The 19,407-nt window shown below is 29.6% G+C and overlaps 3 protein-coding genes across 7 annotated transcripts in view; 1 reads left to right on the plus strand and 2 right to left on the minus strand.

Annotated features, from left to right (window-relative positions):
* Window positions 1-1,238: 1,238 nt before the first annotated feature.
* LOC124495021 (small ribosomal subunit protein eS24) lies at window positions 1,239-2,011 on the minus strand. The gene is made up of 2 exons (XM_047058334.2): window positions 1,889-2,011; window positions 1,239-1,815 (listed from the first exon to the last, which is right to left on the minus strand). The coding sequence occupies exons 1-2, from the start codon at window positions 1,967-1,969 to the stop codon at window positions 1,378-1,380; spliced, it is 519 nt and encodes a 172-aa protein (XP_046914290.1). The 5' UTR covers window positions 1,970-2,011; the 3' UTR covers window positions 1,239-1,377.
* A 5,768-nt stretch (window positions 2,012-7,779) lies between these two features.
* On the plus strand, window positions 7,780-12,047 carry pnut (septin 7-like protein pnut). 4 transcript variants are annotated; one of them, XM_047058326.2, is made up of 8 exons: window positions 7,780-8,733; window positions 8,836-9,543; window positions 9,603-9,792; window positions 9,862-10,027; window positions 10,167-10,217; window positions 10,401-10,536; window positions 10,590-10,753; window positions 11,058-12,047. In XM_047058326.2, the coding sequence occupies exons 1-8, from the start codon at window positions 7,903-7,905 to the stop codon at window positions 11,173-11,175; spliced, it is 2,364 nt and encodes a 787-aa protein (XP_046914282.1). In that variant the 5' UTR covers window positions 7,780-7,902; the 3' UTR covers window positions 11,176-12,047. The 4 variants fall into 4 exon arrangements, with proteins under 4 accessions (XP_046914282.1, XP_046914284.1, XP_046914283.1 ...); XM_047058328.2 differs by having other exon boundaries at window positions 7,782-8,733; window positions 11,547-12,047; XM_047058327.2 differs by lacking the exon at window positions 10,167-10,217 and having other exon boundaries at window positions 7,787-8,733.
* A 1,100-nt stretch (window positions 12,048-13,147) lies between these two features.
* Window positions 13,148-19,407, minus strand: part of twz (BTB/POZ domain-containing protein twz) — a 32,168-nt gene continuing 25,908 nt past the window's right edge. The window contains exons 3-6 of one of the 2 annotated variants that reach the window (XM_075728933.1): window positions 16,576-18,088; window positions 14,249-14,540; window positions 13,947-14,162; window positions 13,148-13,876 (exon numbers count right to left, since the gene is read on the minus strand). In XM_075728933.1, the coding sequence (XP_075585048.1) occupies window positions 13,264-13,876; window positions 13,947-14,162; window positions 14,249-14,490 (1,071 nt within the window). In that variant the 5' untranslated portion in view covers window positions 14,491-14,540; window positions 16,576-18,088 and the 3' untranslated portion in view covers window positions 13,148-13,263. Of the gene's footprint in view, window positions 13,877-13,946; window positions 14,163-14,248; window positions 14,541-16,339; window positions 16,477-16,575; window positions 18,089-19,407 lie in introns of those variants that run through there. The other variant, XM_047057770.2, reaches the window with a different exon arrangement.

Genomic DNA, 19,407 nt, shown 5'->3' on the forward strand with positions numbered 1-19,407 from the left:
GATTCGTTATAACAAGAACAATAAAAAAAAAATATGAATCGAGTCAAATCACTTTCAATAACTCATCAATAGAGAGTCATATCTAATCAAACCGAAATGACATCGAAAAAGGCATCAAACACACACACACACACACATTTTTATGATTAAGTCGCCATCGATTTTGAAGTTTTCATTCATATCACGCATTACACATAATCAATAAATTTGATTTGTATGAATACATGAACAAAAGAAGAAGAAGCAAGAGAAAAAAAAACCAAATGGAAAAAAGATTTTCTTTTCTTTTCTTCTTTGCAAAGAGTTTCTCTCAACAATAAAAACAAAACAATAATAATACAAACAACGGAAATAATAATGATTGAATTTTCGGATTCACATTGATGATGATGATTTGAAATACCGAAAATTGATCATCATCACCATTAATGTTTGGATCAATGAACATATGCAATTATCATCAGCCATCATCATCATCATCATCATCATCATCAATATGAGGACATGATTTTTTTTTTTTTTTGATGTGAATGATATTCATCTCTCGACATATAGTGTGTGCGTGTGTATATGTTGATTGATTGATTGTTGGATGATAATGATCAAAATTTTTCTACGAACATGTATGTGATGATCAAAACAAAAAAAAAAGAAAAAGAGTGGAGTGATCGTAGCAAACAAACAAACAAACAAACAACAAAAAAATTAATACCATAGTCCAGAAAAAGAAATTTTTTTTTCAATTTTTAGTGTTATCACACATACAAATATTCAATTCGAAAATCCCGATATTGATCGGATTTAAAAATCGATTGATCACCAAATTAGCATTTGATATTTTCAATTCACTACATTTTTATACGATTGAATTGAATTCAATTTTAACTATTAGCCACAAAAACATAATTAATTTTCACAATTCAATCAATAATCAATTGAAATGATTGTGAAGAAAAAAAAATATTCATTGTCAGCAAGATAAAAAAAATTTCATTTCTTCAATTTTTTTTTTGTTTCGTTCTGATTAATAATTAAACTTGTTCATCCATTATAATTAGGTCAAAGTCTTTTTTGAATTGTTAATTAATGATAAGAAGAAAAAAACCACCAGTTCAATGAAATAGAATTATAGATAATGAGTTCATTTTAAGTTTGGAGGCTAAATTCGTTGACCGATGCCAAAATGATGATGATTTTTGTTTGTTTATACAAATAATAATTGAATGAAAAAATTTGACTTGATTTGAACAATTTCTTTTTATTATTATTATTAAAAAATAGACATTTTATATATCAAGAAAATAAAAAGATTTGTTCAGATTTAAATATTGAATGAATGGATGGAATTTGCATTTTTTTCTTTTTTTTTTTTTTGGTCTATTTTTTAGCACCAGAACCAACTTTAGTTTTTTTAGTACCACGAACTTTCTTCATACGATTCTTTCGTTCTTTACGTTGTTTTCGTGCAGTTTTTTCACGTGAATAAAGTCCATTTCGTTGTAGTCGATGTTTTGGTTCGAATTTTTTAGCATAATCCAATGTATCGTATATTAAGGCAAAACCTGTGGTACGTCCACCACCAAAATCGGTACGATTACCGAATGAAAAAATAACATCCGATGTTGTTTTATAGATTTTTGCCAATTTATCTCGAATTTCTTGTTTCGATACGGTGGCACGACCTGGATGGATAACATCAACAATCATTTGTTTTCGATATAATAATCGATTGGTCATGAACTTTCGAGTTCGAATTGTACATGGTGTTTCAACCATTTTGTTCGGGAAATGTTTTTGAAAAAAAATTTGGTCCAACTAGAAAAAGAAAAATTAATTTAAAATGATTAAAATTTAAGAATTTCCAAATAGAAAAAAAAACACAACTCACCAAATCAAAGCACAAGGCGAAAAAGGAAGAATGTAATGTGGAAACACGCGCACAACACACTTGTTGAAAATCTCTATTCATACAATACAAGTTATTATTTGGTCAATTTTTAAACAATTCATTTTTGTTCACATCTTAGTTATTGATCATCAATGAAATCAATCATGTCAACATCAATTAGTTCATATTGAACAAATAGAAAAATTTTTCTGATCATAAATAAGAAAAATCAAACAAAATTCATGATTAAAACCATTGAAAATCAACATTCAATGTACAAATTGGTCATTTTTTTTTCACTCATTACAATCGATATATCGAACAAAAAAATCAAAAAAATAGCCATGTGATATCTGTAGTAGTAGTATGTAGAGACCACAAACATTAAAAAAAAGACACACCTTCATCTGTGTAACTAAATTATACTGCTACAACGAATGAAAATAGCCCGCGATGAATTACACCACACACTGCAGTGTGAGAGAAGTATAAGTTAACAAAAACAGACCAGAAAGTTTATTTGAACTGTTCCATGTCTGGCTATTCCATCATTTAACCACCACCACCACCACCACCACCACCTCCTCTTCTCTACCCCTCCCCCACTATGTTCGAATCGAATAGTGTGTGTTTGTTCGATCCATGAATGTGTCTCTCTCCGTGTGTTTGATGTGTGTTTGTATATGATGATGAAACAAAGAATCTGAACCAGATAAATTTGAAATCCACACACATATTTTTTGATGATTTTTTTTTGTTATTGTTGTTGAATAATTTTGGTTTGATCCAAATTTACTCATCATCATTAGTATTCGATTTGTCATATTCAAAAACCGTTTCTATATTGGTTGTTATATGTGTGTGTGTGTGTATATAGCTATAAAAAATTATGATGCCAATCTAATCAGGCAAGCAAAAAAAAAAGAAAAAGAAAAACTAACTTAACAAGTGACCACAACGACATAGATTGATCATCATCATCATCATCATCTTGAGAAATCAATCTTTTTTTCTGAATGTATAAATTCTTCAATAAAATCATCGATCACCCGTAGCTGTCAACAGATTTTTTATATGATTGCAAAAAAATTTAATTTAAATTGATCTATCCGAAACGACGAAATTTTGATCAAATTTTTTTCGACATTATAAGACAAACCGATTAAAGAAAGAAAAAAAAGATGCAAAAGAATGGTAAGAAATTTTCTTTTCCGTTTTATAAATTGTTTTTATTATTGTCATTATTGAAATTTGATGATCATATATTGTTCGGTCAGTCATTCATGTCAAATCAGAGACATTGTAATTGCTTTTTTTTCTGTTGATTTGTTTGTTGCCATGATGAACATATTGTTAGTGAACATATTTTTTTTTCAATCAAAATAAAAACAACAATAGTTTTCAATTATATTGTGTTGTAGTTTCAATTGAACGAACGAACTTTTTCCGGCCTTTTTTTAATTTTGATGGATCGCGACAATTGAAAAATCTTTCGACGGTTTATAACGCACGCTCAAATCCATCATTCATAGGCCGCATCAATTTTTTTTTAATTTAGAATTGAATGAATACGTTTCTAGGAACATCATGAATCTATCCACTAACACCACCACCACCACCACCTCCTTAAATTGCTATAGAGAACAAATACAAATAATAGTGTCTATGAACTTTGAATTGCTCACCAGTGTTTTGTTGTTATGATTTTTTTTATGTCGATTTTTCTATTTAGATTGACCAATTTTATTATCTGATTTCTGCTTTATCATCATCATCGTCATATTTTTTTGGTAATCAGGTGAAAAAAGTCTCATAAGAAAAAAATGAAATTTTTTTTTTTCATTCAAATCGTAACAAATTTTTAAATTATAAATGGTTGATGCTAATTTTTTCTTGATCTAATTTAAGATCCATCCACCATCCGTATTTTCATTTTTTTTATTAATTCTCATTTAGATCACGATCAATGGTGTGAGCTATGATTGAGGTTTACATTTTTTAAATCGTTTTTTTTTTTGAATTTTTAGCATTAAACGTGTGAATAACAAGTCTTGTATTCACTCTGTTACAAGATAACTAATTGATTCGTCCAGGTAGTCTGGTCGTTTCGATTTGTTTTTTTTTTTTTTTTTTTTTTTTTGATGATCCAAATGATAACCGATTTCTTTTTCATCATGAATCCTGAATACACTGGGTTGTACTCCGGTCAAATTGCAAACCAAATAAACCTGCATTTTTAATGGTTATGATGTATGATCATTATTTGTTCATTCCTCATATATTATCTAGACAAACCAAACAATTATTCTCTACCCTCTTAACATCATCATCATTATCATCATGATGATAAATGCGCCTTTTTTCTATTGTTATTCGAGTTTTTTTTTGTTATCTTTTGTCATTTGATGATGTCATTTGCTATGGGCATCATCATCCAAGAATGATAATGAAGTTCAAATATACTAAGTACAGTTGATGATCATAAATTTCAGGTTCAAAGTGTTTTGGCCTTTTTTCTTTACTATTTATACGAAAGTTAAATACTTGATGATACTTAGATTAAATAATGATGGTGATGGTGGTAATCGTGGTACGAAAATGATGATATATTTAAATAAGACAGGTGTGTGTGTGTTGGTTTGAATTTTTTTTTTTGGCCACCGTATTTGATGATTATGATGATAAGATTTACCCATAGTTCATCCGAATGTATGATGTACTAGCACAATGTATGAATAGTGATTGAAGATTAGATTTTGTCGCGCTACCTGTGATCAAAATATGATTGGATTTCCTTTTTCACATAGGATTCTATGATTTCTTCTCTTTTTTTTCATTTTGTATGGATGTCTCTTCTCTCTTTATTTTTGTTTCTAAATTAGATTTCTCTCTCTCTCTTAACTTTTCACAAATTATGACTAACTTTCCGCGAAAAATAAATAAATTTCATTATCTGTGTGTGTGTGATGTGATTTTCACTGATGTCAATTTTGTTTTACAAATATTTGTTTGTTTAGTGTTTGTGTGTGTGTGTGTGTGTTCCCATCATAATAATCATCATTTGAAAACTTTGTTTTCATATCCATTACTGATTGATTCATTATTTTTTTTGTTTTGTTTTTCCTCTTTTATGATTTTTGTAATATAACGCTTAAAATATGGCACCCATACAACCACAATCAATACCATTATCTTTTCCGGATACAATATTAGGTATAACAACCACCGCTTCAGCTGCTGCTTCTACAACCGGTGATTATACAAGTGGCGCTTATACTGCATCAACACGACGTTATACTGGTGAGTTTGATTCATTTTGATTTCTATAGATTAGGCCCAAAAAAAACCCAAAAAATTATTATTTGAAACACCAGAAACTAGATGGCAGAAAACTTGTAATTTTCAAACCCAATAAATTATAATCATTAATTAATTGAAAAGAAAACAGGATGTGATTTTCATTTTTCATCTGAAATTATTTTAGCAACAACAACAATATAATAGTGTAAATCAATATGTTTCGATCTATATTTCCTTTTGTGTGTGTGTGTATTTTATAACAAAATTGTCATTGTAATATTTGATATCATTACTAATATTTTGACAAAATGAATGTCGTCAAATAGAATTGTCGTTTTCTTCTACTTGCTCGATTTCCTTTCATAACAAAATCGTTCTTTTTAACGCCACTCACACATAGAGAGGAGATCATATTCGTTAGAAATTTTTTTTGTATTAGGATCGTATCAATATTATTGTTATTATATACAAAGAGTACGTCGGTTTTAAATTGTAATTTTTTTATATGATCAGCAACGAATTTTGAAAGTGGTTACCTCGATCATACAACGACAACAACGTTTTTTTTATAAATTACATATTTTCGAGTATGAAAATGAAATAACAAAAACAAAAACAAATCGAAAAACGAGAACAAGTTATTCATTTTCATTTTCAACAATTTTGATTGATCAGATTGATTGCTAGAGACAGCAGTTTCGGATATCATCATATAGCAAGAAATGTGTCAAATGTTTTTATGCCATTGTTTTCACTTTTTTTCTGTTGTTGTTGAATGTCAAATCAGATAAACTGATCAAATAGTTTTATTCATTTTTATTTTTTCTTTTTAAAGTTTTATTTTTGGTAGAAAAAAATGACTGTTGTTGACTTTAATCTGTCAATCAAACACACACACATGCAAACCAAATAATAATAACTATATAAGATCTCACTCATTTACCTGTCAAAAAAAAAGAAGAAACAACAACAACAAAACAACCTGAAAATAACCTAAGAAAATAAATAAGTGTGATGATGATCAACCAGATATAATATATACCTGATAAGAATGTTGAGAAAAAAAATTGATGAAACTTTAAAAGAGTCGACCAAAGTGGCGACGGCTTTAACTCGATGTGAGATTTGTTTTTGTTTAATTTTATTTTGTCGATTTTTTTTTTGAATTCCGAAAAAATTTTGTCCCCTTTTTCAATCTCATTTGAACGACGAAAATCAGACAATTTTTTTTTATTTATTTATTTACTATTTATAAAACTCTTGTCTTGTGTTGTTGCATATTTAACTTATCTTGATTTTTTTTTCTTCTCATTTTTTTTACCTCCATATTTCTTCATTCGAATTGATGATTATTTTTTTTCATCGTTAATTTAAATGAAAATATTTCATTGAAATTTCCATCTTGATCATCATCATCATCAACCATCGAATGTTTGACCTAAATCATTGGATAAATGAACGTAAATAAATGGGTAATAATCACATATATCGTATCGTATCTTTTGGGTCACATAAAAAAAATTTTAGCGGTAAGTAAATTTGAATAAGTTTTCTTTTCTATATTTATGAATAATCATTGATCATCATCAACAGTATTAAGTTATGTAAATGATGATCATATGACAAATATGTCTCTATATATATTGTTCGTATAACAGCAGCAGCAGCAACTAAAGTCAATTTCAGTTATATAATCGGTTAATAATATCGCTACATATTGCTGTCATCCAGTTTATTATTATTATTACACTTCCGTTTTGGTTTGATGAAATTTTTGTTCATGATCAAGGTTGTTATTGTTTTTTTTTTATTTTGGGCGTACGATCGCACGCGATCATCAACAATTTTATATGAGAAAAAAAGCGACCTGTCACACATGCAAAAGATACCCAGCCCTTTCTCCATTAGATTACACATAGATTTCATTTCCATATTTGGTTTATAGGCAAAAAAAATGTTTTCGAAACAAAAAAATTTTGTTTGTGTAATTTTTACATCGTTTTGAAAGTTTTCATTTCTGATCAAATTGCCAATCATTGATGTTGATTGGTTTCAAAACAATTATCATTTCTATTCATTCTCTTTCGCTATTCTAATGTATATTTGATTAGCTTTCAATAACAATTTTGGCAACAAGTTGTCCATTGATGGCCTTTTTTCCTTTGATGAATGAAAAGAAAACTTTCAAGTTTGACATGCCATAACATTTGGCCGAATTTGTTGATCAAATAAGAAAATTTTTAGAAATGAAATTGAAAACAACAAATGTCCTCGACGAATTTTTTTTATGTAACTAATATTATTGGTATTGTCATCAATTTACTATAATTTTTTTTCTTGCCTTCATGATTCGATTAATTGGGTTTGTCATTGTTGATGGACATGTGGGATAGAATGAATGATTGGCACGCAAACCGAATTATCGTTTTTTATTTCGGATATCAATGCCTTACCACCCACAATCCAGTTTCCGTCAGTTTCGTGTATGTGTGTATGTCTTAAGGTTCAATTATTATTGATTGGAGTTGATTGGACAATGTTAGAATAACAAAATAAAAAAAAATATATCGTTGTCTACTACTTTTTTTCGATTCTTTTGTTTTTTTTTTGTTTTGGAGTAAAACACTGACATCCGAAAGAATTTCGATTCATTCATTGATTAGACTTTGAATTTGACTGGTTGTTTCTTTTCCTTATCATTCGAAATCAAAATCATGATGAATGTTTTTCGTTCGACACCATCGAAACCTGTACGGCCAAAAGAATTATCTGGTTCTTCAAGTAGCGGTGGTGGCCCTAAAACAGCAACAAATTTTCAATCATTAATGGCTGGTTGGGAAAATAATACCTCTATAGGAAAAGGTATTCAATCATCGACAACAGTATCATATCCGGTTGTAGCGAAAAATATTGTTGATGATTCGCATCAACAATCATCGGTTGCATCCAATACACTCATTACGATAACAACGACACATAATGGACAAAAATCTGTACCGAATTCACCAATGATTGATTCAATTCCTACAAGGCCAAATTCAATATTTTCCACTTCACATTATCGTTCATCATCAAATCTTTATTCACCGCCTCCGTCGACATCATCGGTAACTAATCAACCGATGTCCTACACATTTTCCACTTATCAACCATCAACATCATCATCTATTAGTGTTCGTAATGCATCACTTCGTGAACAATTTATGACCAACGGAAATGTTACCTCGATACAGGCGACAACACCTACATCAAGCTATAATTATTTAAGTGTACCGAGTGGACAGTATCGACCATATTCGCAGCAACTAAATGATCATGATCATCAACAACCAATCATTACACAACATCATGAAGATGATTCATCACGGATGGCAACGACGCCTTCGTATGGAGGTGGCTATCGTTTTGCCGGTGTTGAACGTTTAGCACAGCGTGGTAATGTTTACGGAACATCGATAATGAATCCTTCATCGAGTTTGTCACGGGGAAAAAGTCGTCATGATTTATGTGATGATGAGGTTAATAATTTGAGTAAAAATGATGCCGTAAGTCTGTTGCTGCTGCTGCTGTTTTTTCATACATACGAACAAAACGAAACAAAATTGTCTAGAGTCATGATTTAATAATGTTTTATTTCATTTATTTAGCTCAATTCAAAACGTGAATATTATTTTCGCGATTCTTCATCACCAACATCGACGATAAGTAACGGAACCAAGGATTATACACGTGATCGGCTAGAATCAATGGGATTCTCAAGCCGAAATACTGATGACTTGAAGTCATCAGGTCTTACCAAAGATGGCGAACATTTTGTTGGATTTTCACATCTTCCGAATCAGATACATCGAAAAACAATCAAAAAAGGATTCGAATTTACATTGATGGTTGTTGGTGAATCTGGTCTAGGCAAATCAACATTGGTAAATTCAATGTTTTTGACCGATATTTATTCACCAGAATATCCTGGTCCATCAAAACGTGCTGCGAAAACTGTTGAAGTGGAACAGACTCGTGTATCGTTGAAAGAAAAATCAGTTAATCTTTACCTAAGCATTGTGGATACACCTGGATATGGAACAGCTGTGGATAACACTAATTGTTGGCAACCGATTGTCAATTTTATCGAATCACGATATGAAGAATATCTGAATGCAGAAACACGTGTTCATCGAACTCATATCCAGGATAGTCGAGTTCATTGTTGCCTCTATTTTATTGCCCCATCGGGACATTCATTGAAACCGATCGATATACAATTCATGTTACATCTTCATGATAAAGTCAACATTATACCTGTCATTGCTAAAGCTGATGCATTCACACCTGAAGAATTGTCAGCATTCAAGAAAAATGTAATTTCATTATATAGCATTCATATTTTTCCAAAACTAAATTTTTTTCTTTTTTTCAGATAATGAATGAAATCAACCAGAATAAGATAAAAATTTATGACTTTCCCGATCCTGAAGATGAAGAAGAAAGTAAATTATTGAAATCATTTAAAAGCCGTGTTCCATTTGCAGTGGTTGGAAGTAACTATGTTCTTGAGGTGGCTGGTGAACGAAAACGTGGCCGTAAATATCCTTGGGGATTGGTTGAAAGTATGTTTTAAATTTGTTTATTGATATGAATTTCAAACTTTAATGAATTTGATTCAATTTTTGTTTTAGTCGAAAGTTTGGAACATTGCGATTTTCATGCATTACGTAATTTATTGATTCGACATTATATGTTGGATTTGATTGAAACGACCAATAATGTTCATTATGAAAATTATCGTTGCCGTAAATTGACTGGTATTTCACCAGAAATGGCACTTAAAGGAAAAGATAACAAGTATGTCTGATTTTATTATTCATAAATTTCGCTCTCTTTGCTTTCTATTTCCGTATTTCTGTTTTATCTCTATATCTTAAATCATCGTGCTTTTAACTCTTTCTTTTCATAAAATTCTTGATTGATAATATATCTAAAGTGTTTGCGATCATGGCAATAACAGAAATTCAAAATCTACAATGGTGTTCTGGTAAGCTCTGTCCAAACCAGTCAGAACTTTAGTCTTATCAACACCACCACCAATTTAAATTTTATTTGTCCTGTTGATTATCAACCTATTTTCCTTTTTCTCAATACCTTTTGTCTTGTTCTTTATTGCGAATTTCTTTTTTAAAGTTTCTTGAATAATTGTTTTGGATTTATCCTAAAACAGGAATCCATTAGCACAAATGGAAGAGGAAAAGAAAGAACATGATGTAAAAATGAAACGAATGGAAATCGAAATGGAACAAGTTTTCGAACAAAAAGTCAAAGAAAAATTGCATAAACTTAAAGAAACGGAAGAAGAGGTTTGTGTCATATTTGATGATAATTCCTTGTTTATTAATTGAATTACTTTTAGTATATGAGACGACATGAAGAGATGGCTAAAAAATTGGAACAACAACGTCAAGAAGTAGACGAAAGAAGGGCTGCATTTGAAAAAGAAAAAGCAGCATTCGAATTAGTATCGAAAGATATGGAAGAAATTCGTCGTGTCAATACATTGGATCTAAATATGAAAGAGTAAGTCGTTTTTTATTGTATTTTTTTTCTACCGTTCCTACTCCTACCGATATGAAATGTCTATGTATGTGTATATTTGTGAAGGGTGTTCCATTTGTCACCAAACATTGCCTGACCATCTGTTTTATGTTATCATCTTATGTTTGTATTTTACTTTGACTGATTAGATTTTCTTTTTTTTTTGCTATTTTAATTTTTTTCCTAAATTATTTTCCTTCCTTTCCATTATTTTTTTTTTTTGTTATCAATATACCGTTTTTCCAACAAACAAATGAACCTAAAAACAAAACATTAAAAAAACTAGGAATTCTAAATCGTGCATCGATGTTCGAACCGATAGGCTGGTTTATATACCGAAGAATGCCCTCAAACTTGGTGGCCTGAAAAAAGCATTCATTTTTTCGACCATACGTAAACAATGAGAATCATTTCATTCATCATATATTCATTTATTTTTTTTTATTATTATTTAACTAAATAATTTCTTTTCCTTTCATTTGGTTTGCTGCCTGCTTGTTAAATCATTATTTTTTTCATTATGTTGTTGTGATATGTTTGCCATTTTTTTCTTCAAAAAAAAGAAAGCTGCCCTCCCCATAAGAAGGCCATATTTTTCCCCAATTTTTTTGTGATTATCATTATCATATTTAGATTCTATTTGATCACATTTTCCGGTTTAATTATCATGATGATACACTACAAAAGGGACCGAATTATTTTAATTTTTATTTTATATATAATTGCAATATTTTTGACTAAATTGAATAAATGTTTACTTTTTTCCATATTACAGTCTTCAATTGGATGGATCAAAAAATAAGGAAAAGAAAAAGAAAGGACTTTTTTGACATACCAAACATTTTTTTATGAAAAAAAGTTGACATCATAATCACACAATTGTCCAGATTGACATTTATCATCGTCATTAAATGATTCAATTCTTCATTCAGATTGTCATCAATGAATGCAATGCTCAACAACATCTCATTTTATAATTACTATACATTTTCCAACTATTTTTTTTCTTTCTACTATTTTTTTTTCTTTATTCATCGTAAAAATGAAATGATTTTTAATAGACTCTTCAAATTGAAATCAACCAAACAAAACATTCAATGTGGACCAATTAATCACAATATATAGTGGATGAAAAAGAATTCTGAAATTACTTGGAAAAAAATTCAAACCACTCTTTTCGTTTTTGTTGCTTTGATTTATTCATTCATTAATTTGTGTATCTTTTAAGCAAACAACATAATTATTAAAAATATGGATATTTAAACTAAAAAAAAAACTTTGCTATTTTTTTCTCGATAAATGTGTGATGAATAAATAAGCTAAATATTTGATGCGTAACGCCATCTATTTGCTTAAAAAACAAACTACAAACCAGAGAATTCAACAGGTTATCGACTGTAGCGCCCCATTTTCGATAAATTCTTTTTTTTTAAATTTTATAAAAAACTGTATAATAACTTGGCACTTGGAACATCATCATCATTGAAAAGCATTGCATTCAAGGAAAATGAAGATAGTGGCAAATGAATAAAAATTTGCTCAAGGCATTTTCTTTAGCATGAAAGATCTATATACGAGTGGAAAAATATATCACCGGATTGAGTTTTTGTTTACTTGAACAACAACAACAACAACAACAACAGGAACCGTTGAATTTCATATCGGTTCTCATGCACTAACATTAATAGCACTATGACTAGAATGATGGCATCACATATCCATGGGCTATGTTAACATAAAAATCAAGCAAATATTGGATAGCATGTACAGAAAGACAGAGAGTATTATCATCAAACGGTAACCAATTCGAAAATATGAGGAAGAAAGGGCCCAGCCATTGAAAGAAAAAAGATTGCTAGAAGTCATTTTTGCGTTCGGAATTTTCATCCCAAAATGGAAAATATATCAATGGTTGTCAATGAAATTTGGTAAATTGTTTGGTGCATATTTGTATTCTATGTGTTTGCCTTACGGACATTTAATAGAATGCATGTGATGTGTTCATCGTGTTTGTTTGTTCAAAATATTCTATTTCCATTTTTTTTTCTTTTTTGACTTGAACACGATTCTCTTCACCGCCATCATGATCTATTCTAAACTGAGCTAATTTAATAGGATCTTATAATTCTGAATTTTCTTTTTTTACGCTCATAATTTGAAATCGATTGCTTTCGGGAAGATTGGTTGGTCATTCAGGTTTGAATTGGATTTATAAAGTAGAAAGACAGAATTTTTTTTTTGAACACTGGACAATGTTGATAATTATTTTGTTTGTTCAAATAGATTCAATTAATGAATATTTTCACAGCAATCAAATTAAAAATGATTATAATGAATAAATTATTCTAAAAAAAACGAATAATCAAACTGATATTAAGTAGAAGATGATATATATTATTTATCGGTGCTATATATGATATATAATGATAACAGAAAATGTTATGATTATTCATATAGTTAGTTGATATGATTGATGATTATGTATACAATATTCAAGATGATGGACATTTGCGTACCATAAGATATTCAGAAAATTGTTGTCCTTCGACGCCACCACCATTAGAAGCCATCACTTTGAATCCATAATTCAAAAGACGAACAATTGTTTGTAATGAATTCAGCTTACAATAACCATTCAATGGAAAACGGATCACATGTTTAGCATCTTGATTCCATACAGCTGCTTTACTTGAATCCATAATATTTTGGCTAATTTCAGGAAAGACTTCTTCAATCAAAGTTCGTTCACCGCTTATACAGACTCTTTCACCTAGTTCGGGTGATATATTAACCGCTAAACATTGATAAATACATTCATTATTCTCCAGATTAGAATCTTTTGGTGAATCAGCATTATCAGAGGTATTGCTATTAATACAAGAACTAGAAAGTTTAAAATTTGTTTTCGAAATATTTTTCTTATTGCTATTGATTCTAGTTTGATCAATCAAATCTCCATAATCATCGAGACGAATTCGTTTGGTTGAAAGAATTTGAGCACAATTTTTCGAACGTTCAGTTATCATTCCATTTTCATTGGGTGAACAACAACGACTATGATGCAAATCTTGAGCTCGTTTATTCATACGAACTTGTTCAAGCAGTCTGCAATAAAAAAAAAAGAAAAGAAAATTCATTCAAGTTGCTGGCCGAATATATTCGAAATCAATCATACCTGAGTAATGGTTGTATATCATAGAATTTTACCTCTTCATAAAGAAGATCAAGTTCATCGAAATTTTCCGGAATGACCAATGTATTTGTACGTAGAAAATTCAATATATGACGAAACATTTTGCCATCACGATCAATGAAATAATGTTGTTTAAGACTATCCAATACAATCGGTATTGAACCATTAAACATACGAGCTAATCTACTTTCCGGATGTCTGAAAATTATTATTAACAAACAAACAAAGAAAAACATTATATCAACATCAAGAAAATTTTAACAACAACAAAAAAAAAAACTTACTTGGTCAATGTTTCCAGTGAAGATGTATAGATTGAGCCGCCCACATCAATATGAACCGGAGCTGTATATCGTGATGCAGCAGCAACACATGGTATGCCAGAAATCTTATGATTCATATTGACTATATTCGAATATATTGAATTTGTAGGTGATGTACGAGCCGGTGAAGAATTTGAACTATTGCTTAGATATGCATTTGTTGGCTCTAATCCGGAGCCAACTACTCCAGACAATACGCTCATTGTTGCTGATTGATCTTTGATTTTGTTTAACGAATGAGAAAAAAAAAGGTCTGCCATTCAAATAAACGAAAGAAAAAAAAATGAAATGAAATGAAATGAAAATATAAACAAGAATGAATCAAAAATGAATGTCCGACATAAAATAAGAACAAAAAAAGAATAAGAAGTTTAGGTGTGCCATATAGCTATTGCAACATCAATGGTGAATCAAATATTTGACCACATATAGCGAAAAGCTTAAAGTGGAATTTTTTCTATTTAAATTCAATCACATCAAATGTAATTAATCAAATGTTTAATCAACTTGAAAAATTGATTCACAATTTCTTTTGTTTATTGAAGAGGTAAAACATTTGATGATGATGATGATGATGATGTTCTCAAGAACAATTCTGTCTGTCCAAATCGAATGTTGTTCATGAATCTTTCTAGTTTGATTAATTTTAAAATGAGAACTAGACTTGAAAGAAACAAAAAAAAATTACATTTATCGTCGTCTGCCTGAAGATATAAATGATTTCAAGGTGCATTCGATTCACCATTCATCTAGGTAAAACAAGCAAAAAAAATCCAAATGAATGACGATGCCAATGGGCTAAAGAAATTATTCAGATTGTAATGAAAATGAATTATTTGTCTTTATCATAGCCCTATTGGCATTCTTGGGTGTGAGCGTACAGCCATTATTTTCATCGATAAATCTCATAATCAAACAAAAATCCAGTGTCCACATTGATGATGTTCTCAATATATAAAATGTCATCAGTAATAAATGATGGCAATTTTGCTGACAAAGTTCGGACAGAAAGGATTAATCAATATGAGAACATGTTTTGTTCATGTTTAGCTCATTTTCAACTAGCCCGAAAACTTGAATTGCGTCAATTACATGAACAATAAGATAACAATGATAGCCATTGATTATATGGCGGTTAAATTTTTTCTACAATCAATCGATCGATCATATTAATTTTGTTTGATTTTCAATATAGAATTTGATTTTATTATATATGCCAGACCACTTTGAACTGATTTATTCATTAGCTATCCAAAATCGATAATCATCATCATTGTCATAATGAATGGCACAATCAACTAATATAATCAATAAATGTCCATCAGTTGTAAAATCAGAACAAATTAAATTATAGTGAAAAACTTTGTATATTGTGAAAATCATTGCCAAACATCATCATAATCAATAAATTCTGGTCATCGATATATAGACAATATACGTATATGTTGCTAATTAACGACTATTATGCTTTAAGGCATCATTTAATTTAAATGAAACAAAAACAAAAAAAAACAAGTAAACAATGGTAAAACAGACCGCTAACGAAAAAAAAAATGCGACAGTATACTAAAATCAAACACACAGGCAATCAGGTGAAAAGTTAATCAATTTCTTGTTGTTGTTGTTGTTGTTGATGATGATGAAAAGACGAGAAAAAAAAGAAATAAAAAAACTTTTGGTCTTTAAATTAACTTTAACACTATCATCATCATCATCATCATCATCACAAAAAGATCTGATAACTGATTATTTGATGTGAATTTCATAGATCATCCTTATCTATTCACTGATCATCACAATCATCTTGTCCATCTTTATGTTGGTAAAAATAGGCATTTTGTTGTTGTTGTTGTTTTTGTTCATTTTTCTATAAACAGAAAAATATCAGGCGATAAAAAGATGAATCACTATAATAATAACAAAGAGAGAGAGAGAGAGATGTGATGGTGGTATACAACAAAAACAAAACTTGAAACACCATCCATACAATCGAAAAGAAGAAAACAATTCTTTCAATTGTTGTTTGAAATGAAAAAAAAACCTAAAACTGACCATATTATATTATATTATTAATAACTAACTAGTTTTGTTCATCAAATGTATATATGGTATTCAGCAATGTGTTTGATGCATTCATTGGAGCCAAACAAAAAAAAAAGATTTGACGAAACGTGAGGAAAAAAAACATTAACCAAAGAAAGGGCAAACAATTATTATTGATGGTATTTCCATCATCAACAACAACAACAACAACAAAAACAAAAACAGGTAGAAAATAAATAACATACCGTGAGTATTGAGTTGTAGTATTCGTTGTTGATTGTGAATGGAATTTTCTTTTCTTTTTTTGTGGTTTTCAGGAAAACAATTGTTTATTGTCTTTTTGTTGTTGTTGTTGAACAAAACTGGCTGTATATTACCTAATGCAGACGATGATTGTTCGTGATGATTGAAAGAATTTTTTTGTGTGTGTGTTCACACGAAACAAGCAACAGTTTGCTAAACACACATATGTGATGTGATGTGACGTGATGTGTGTGTGTGTGTGATCAAATCAAATCAATTGAATGATTGAAAAATAATAACGAATAGCAGGATACGTGATCTAGTCCTGTTACGGAATTAAAAATTCAGGATTTTTCAGTATTTTTCTTTATCTTGATTGAATGATGGATAATTATTTAAATTAGCAAGCAAACACTAATAGTTGACCATATAATTTGAATATAATAGATGATGATGATGATGATGATGAGGATATTGATCGGTCAAACACAATAAAATTTGATTGATTTTGATGTGGATGATGGCGATGATGATGAACATTGAAATCGATTGATTTTCTTCGGGAAAAAAAACATAATCAAATGTTTGATTGATTTTTTTTTCTTTTCGATGGCAAGATCGAATTATGATTGAACCGAAAAAAAATAAATTCCAGTTTAATCAATCGATTCGTTGCATAATTACATGATAAATTTTTTTTTTATCAGAGCAAAAAAAAATTTAAATTTTTCACGTATTTTTCATGCATAACATGTTGTTGTTTGTGTGCCGGGTATGGCGCCAAATTTAAAGTGCCGAATGCGGTAGTCTAGTCATCATGTTTTTATATCAATGAAGCAAAAAAGCAAAAGAGAATCTTTGAGTCGTCGTCGTCGTCGTTGTAGCCGTTTGGTGGTATTAAAACGTGAATAGTTTTTCATTTCTACATTCGGGTAGAAGCATTGATGATTGTTGTTAACGTTTTATATATTTATTTATTTGTGATATAGTGATGAGGATAGAGATGTTGAATAAAAAAAAATGGTTGGATTGTGAATAATGTTGATGTTTAAATGATCAAACATGAGAGTATTTCATAGAAAATTCATCATCATCATCATCATATTGTTGCATCCAAATAGCAACACCTCTGCTATTATTATTGGTCATCCACAAAAACATTGTGCTTATTTCAAACAACTTAAATAACCAGAACATTGTATTCATTTCATCATAGTGTTCAAACAACATTGGAACCATTTCATATCACATATATAACAAGTTCAGGCAAAAACATGAAATAAAACACACACACACACAATAGAGCAAAGCCCTGAAAACAAACTTTAATGCACACCAACACACACACACACACATTTCACATTGTTGATGATGCCTTTTGGCTATTATTATTCATTATATAAATATAATAATAGCGAATGAATGAATGAAAAAAAATACACATTCGATTTTTATCATCATCATCATCATCGTTTGATTGCCTCAAGCAAATTAATGTCAATGAAATTTGTGGACCTAAAATTTTTTTTATATTTTCATTTAAAATAGAAAACAAAAATCAAGGATAAATTTTTTTTTCTTTCCGTGGTTGATTTTTTTTTTTTTTTTTTTTGAAAAAAATATATATCATTGAACAAACGAACGAAAAGAAAAAAACAAAAAACAAAAAACAAAAAACAAAAAACAAAAACCCGATCTGAACAACTTCAAATAGTAATAATAGACTTGAACAACAACAACAACAACAACAACAACAGAAAATGAAACGAAAGCCAATCGAATGAATGGTGAAATAACCTAAAGGTATGAATATTGTCAGATTGATATGTGCATTTTAAATTCAACAAAAAAAAAATTTTTCCAAATACCCCTCCTCCAAAAAAAAAAATGATCCAAAAAAGAAATCAACATCATTGATGGATAAAAAGTTTTCTCTGTTCACAACACTAATTATAAACTTGATTGAATGAATGAAAACAGAAAAAAATAATCATTAATCGGAAAAAAATGAATATGGGAATTTTTTTTTGCATCTATCGTCATTGAAATGATTGATTTTGGAAAAAAAGAGATAAAAAAAAATTCTTTTGGATGATTGTGTGTCAGTGTCAGGTTATTTTTTTCAGCAAAAATGTATGTCCATCAAACAAACATCATTTGTTATTTTGAACATACACACACACGCCAATCAACAACTAATCGACTAACCAACCAAACACATACACACACACACAAACGATTGACCATCATCGTTCATGAACAAAAAAAAAACATTTTCCCAATAGACATTTTTAGGCTATTTTTTTTCAATAACAATTACATCATCAATAGCAAACAACCAAGAAAACAACAACAACAACAAATTCACCTCACTTCATTTACCCTTAAACACTATTCATTCAAACAACAACAACAACAACGTGTATCGATACGAAAAATCATCATCATCATCAGTGGCATTATATACCAGAAAAAAATCATCATGCCTTGAAGCATTTTTATTTAGTTTTTCATTTTTTTTTTCTCAAATGCATTCAAGAACATTCAGAAACACACACACACACACACAGCACATATCCTTCTCTGTGTGTTTTGTATTTGGAAAATGAAAAGAAAATAAAAAAAAAAAAAATAAAAATCCTTTAGGCAATTTTCGGGCAGTAGTAAAATCTATTTGGTTATATTTGGTTTTTTTTTTTTTGCTATGTTTGGCGTTTTTTCATTTTTCCTTCTTTTCAACAATCTTACATCACATCGTCAGATATATGTGTACACAAACACACACACAGATGCTAAATACCAATGCAAATAATAATAACAATAACTATATTTCA

The sequence above is a fragment of the Dermatophagoides farinae genome, chromosome 3 (genome assembly GCF_024713945.1).
Source record: "Dermatophagoides farinae isolate YC_2012a chromosome 3, ASM2471394v1, whole genome shotgun sequence".
Taxonomy (NCBI): domain Eukaryota; kingdom Metazoa; phylum Arthropoda; class Arachnida; order Sarcoptiformes; family Pyroglyphidae; genus Dermatophagoides; species Dermatophagoides farinae.